The 3,287-nt window shown below is 55.4% G+C and overlaps 1 protein-coding gene across 3 annotated transcripts in view; it reads left to right on the plus strand.

The window, feature by feature from the left end:
- Window positions 1–6: 6 nt before the first annotated feature.
- The window catches only part of FAM53A (family with sequence similarity 53 member A), a 20,159-nt gene continuing 16,878 nt past the window's right edge, over window positions 7–3,287 (plus strand). For 2 of the 3 annotated variants that reach the window (XM_015594935.2, XM_015594937.2), the window contains exon 1: window positions 7–386. Coding sequence is in view for 1 of the 3 variants with exons in the window: in XM_015594937.2 (XP_015450423.1) it covers window positions 372–386 (15 nt within the window). In the remaining 2 variants the exon portion in view is untranslated. Of the gene's footprint in view, window positions 387–710; window positions 845–3,287 lie in introns of all 3 variants that reach the window. The other variant, XM_006919043.3, reaches the window with a different exon arrangement.

Consider the following 3,287-nt stretch of genomic DNA (forward strand, 5'->3'; position numbering starts at 1 on the left):
CCCGACACCCCCGCGCCCCCGGAACCTCGCGCCCAGAGACCCCGCCCGCATCCAGGGCACCCCCGCGCCGCCCGCACCCCGGTGCCCTCCACGCACTCTGGCTGGAAGGGGCCGCGCCTGGGCCGCGCTGCCACTTGTTGAACCGACTTTGGTGTCGCCCATTCGAGCTCTTGTCGTTCCTGGGGCTCACGTGCTTGTCATTTTGTAGCGAGAGAGAAGCAGGAAGTTTGGCGTGACAAGCTGTGCGTTAAGGGAACCCCAAAAGTGGACCCGGACGGCGTGGGTGGCTAGCCTCCCCCACCCCACCCCCGCGCCCAGCAACCTGTGGACGGACAGGGACTTGGAAGTGGATCCCACGCTGCGTCCTCTGCATGGACTGGAGGGGCGTAAGTCTCCCTCCGACTTTCGCTGTGACCGGGGAGGAAGGGCGCGCTGGGTGGATAGCTGCGCTCTTCCTACTTGGTTTCCCCCTGAATCCAAGGGCACCGGCAGATCCGAGGTTTATTCCTCAGTCCGTTTTAAGTGGACTCTAGTGTTTGCATTGTATCGTGGGGTACCTCTACTTTGAGTCTGAGCTTCCATAACTTTAAAATACTTAAAAAAAAAACCAAAAACCTCAAGTCGACTCATTCCTTAGTTTATGACTATCTGTCAGCACTGAGAACTTTTTAAGATGCGTTAGACTTCTTGACTGTGCTTCCGTTTCACAGTACTTAAGAAATTAACCTGAGCATATAGATTCTGCTTCTTCAAACAAGTCAGCTGTCACCTCACTGTCTCTTGAATGTGCCCCGGATCACAGCAGGGCCGGAAGGGAAGTGCATCCTCGCTCTGATGGTAGAAGGTGGGGAGACACTGTGATTATTTTGAAGTTCTTGACTATAATCCTGAAATAGATATTGAAATCAGAATTGTTCAGGAACAGTGGGTTTTCTTTAAATTGAGTTGGTTCATACAGGGCTTCTAGACAGCGATTCAGACAAGTCTCTGTTTCAAGTCTTCATTTTATTTCACCTCCTCGGGAATTTCCAGGGGGGGCCGTTTCCCGCTTCGGTGTCTCCTTTGTGCTGTGGGCAGTGGTGGTGGCAGCCCTGGCCCCCTCCCATGACTTGGTAGGTGATTCCCCTCCTTTCCCTCGATGTCCGTGAACTTAGAGCTTGGTTCTGGAGCTCTGTTCCTCTGGTGCACTCTGTGGTGCCACTTCGAGGGTCACACTGCTAGGGCGGCAGTGTGTGGCGTGGAGGGGAGCCATCGTCATGGCTCTGCCCTGAGGATGGGTCCTTACGTTTTCTTGACTTACGCTGGATTTGGGGGCCACAGCAGGGAAATACGTAATGAGTCCCTTGTTGCTCCTAGAAATATGTAATGGAGAACGTGCCAGTTACTGTGTTTATTTAAAGTGGATTCATTGGGACCTTTCCTAGTTACAGAGACATTTGCTCACGTGCGCTCATGTGCGCAGGGGACAGGCATGCAAAGAGGCTCATCTGTTTTTACTGGTGGATGAAAGAACTAGAATGTTTAGGTAGTTTTTACAGGTGCATTGCAAACATTTGGAAAAAAAAACTTTAGAACAGGTTTTTAAAAAAACCCACATTTTTGCCTAAATCCTTTCAGCTTTTTCCGCAGTAATATTTCTTAAAGGAAAACAGACTTTCACATGTGTTATAAGTGGTCATAATTTAAACATGTGCACCAAGACCTTGGACATTTTTGTGCATGTTATTTAATTTGATTCCCTGTGGCCTCACGTAGTGGGTGGTTCTTACTCATTTCAGTCAAGGAAACGCAGGCTCAGAGAGGTGAAGCCACTTGCCTGTGAGAGCTCAGCCTGTGAGCAGGCCAGCCTGAACCTGGGTCCTCTGTCCAGCCGACCAGAGCCCACCTTATGTCCTCTTGGAAATACTTGCCATGGTTTTTCTTCATTGTGGTGCAGTCCGCTCTCTGATTTTGGTGGTCTGCGGTAACTTGGCTTGCATGTCTTGTACTGAGTATGGGGACGTGGCCATGTCCTTTGTCTTCCTAGCCTCTGTGTGATGCAGGAGTGGCTGTTTCCAACAGGGAGAGAGTGGTGTTTGGCCCCATTTGCCTTGTTAAGTGTCACTGCTTTGGTTACTATGGCAGCATAACAAATTATCTCCAAAATTGGTGGCTTTAAACATGATTAATCATTCATTATTGCTCCTGGTTTCAGGGGTCCAGAATTCCGGAGCAGCTCAGCTGGCAGTCTTGGCTTGGGGTCTTGTTCAGGCTGGTCAGATGCGGGCTGGGCTGGAGCGTCCCCTCCAGCCTCCCACTCCGTGTCTGGTACCGGGGCTGGGAAGTCTTCAACAGCGGGGGCTCTGTGGTCACCCCACGTGGTCTCCGGGCATGGGGGCTTCGGGGTGTGTAGCCAGGTGATTGTAGCGCTTGTGCTGCTGCAGTCTGGGGAGTCACCTAGCCTCTGTCACGTTCAGGGGGCAGTTAAACCCTGCCTTCCCGTGGGAGCAGTGCCAAAGCATCGCTGTCACGTGCTGCCGGCACCGCGCTCACAGTCGCTAGTTAATAACTAACGTCTGAGCAGGTATAAGGAATTGTCTCTGTGTCCTCTGAGAGAGAGCTGGAAAGAAAGCAAGGCCCCCGGACGTGCCGCGGGGTCGGCCTTTGCACGGCGCTGCTTCCGTTCACTGTGCTCTGTCCAGCAGTGTGGCGGACCCCACTGCCATCTGCTGTGACAGTTCTCCCAGGGACCACGGCGCTCTCGTGCCGCTACACGGGCTGGAGCGGCCCTCGGATCCCGGCTCCCGTGGATGGTGAGCTCCGGGGCCAGGCTCTGGGCACAGCAGACTCAGCAGGTGCCGAGGTGTCCCCCACTTCGTGCTTCAGGAGCCGGCGTGGAGGGGCACGAGGGGCCAGCCCACGGCCCGCATTGGAGCTCCGCGTCTGACCTGCAGCCAGTGAGGGTCTGGGTTGCGTGCCGGCGGGGACTCGGCCGCGGCCGCCTGCGGGTGGCTTGCCCATGCGCCTCCTGCCCCGGAGCTGGTCGTCCAGCACTTTTGTTCACCCTGCAGGTCCTTGCTGACCTCTCCCGGCGTCGGGCGGCTCGCGGGGAGATGCAGGGGGGTTGCGTGGCCGGGGGGTGGCGTGGACGGTGGGTCCCGTGAGTGGGGACCTCAAGCATGAATGCAGAGGGACCGATGGAAGTGGGGCAGCGCAGTGCAGGTACGGAGTGGTTGTCAGTGAGAAGAGCCCGTGGTAGGACGTGTGGCCTCAGAGAGGCTGTCACAGGACCACTTGCGGTCGAGGAG

The sequence above is a fragment of the Pteropus alecto genome, unplaced genomic scaffold (assembly GCF_000325575.1).
Source record: "Pteropus alecto unplaced genomic scaffold, ASM32557v1 scaffold5, whole genome shotgun sequence".
Classification (NCBI taxonomy): Eukaryota; Metazoa; Chordata; class Mammalia; order Chiroptera; family Pteropodidae; genus Pteropus; species Pteropus alecto.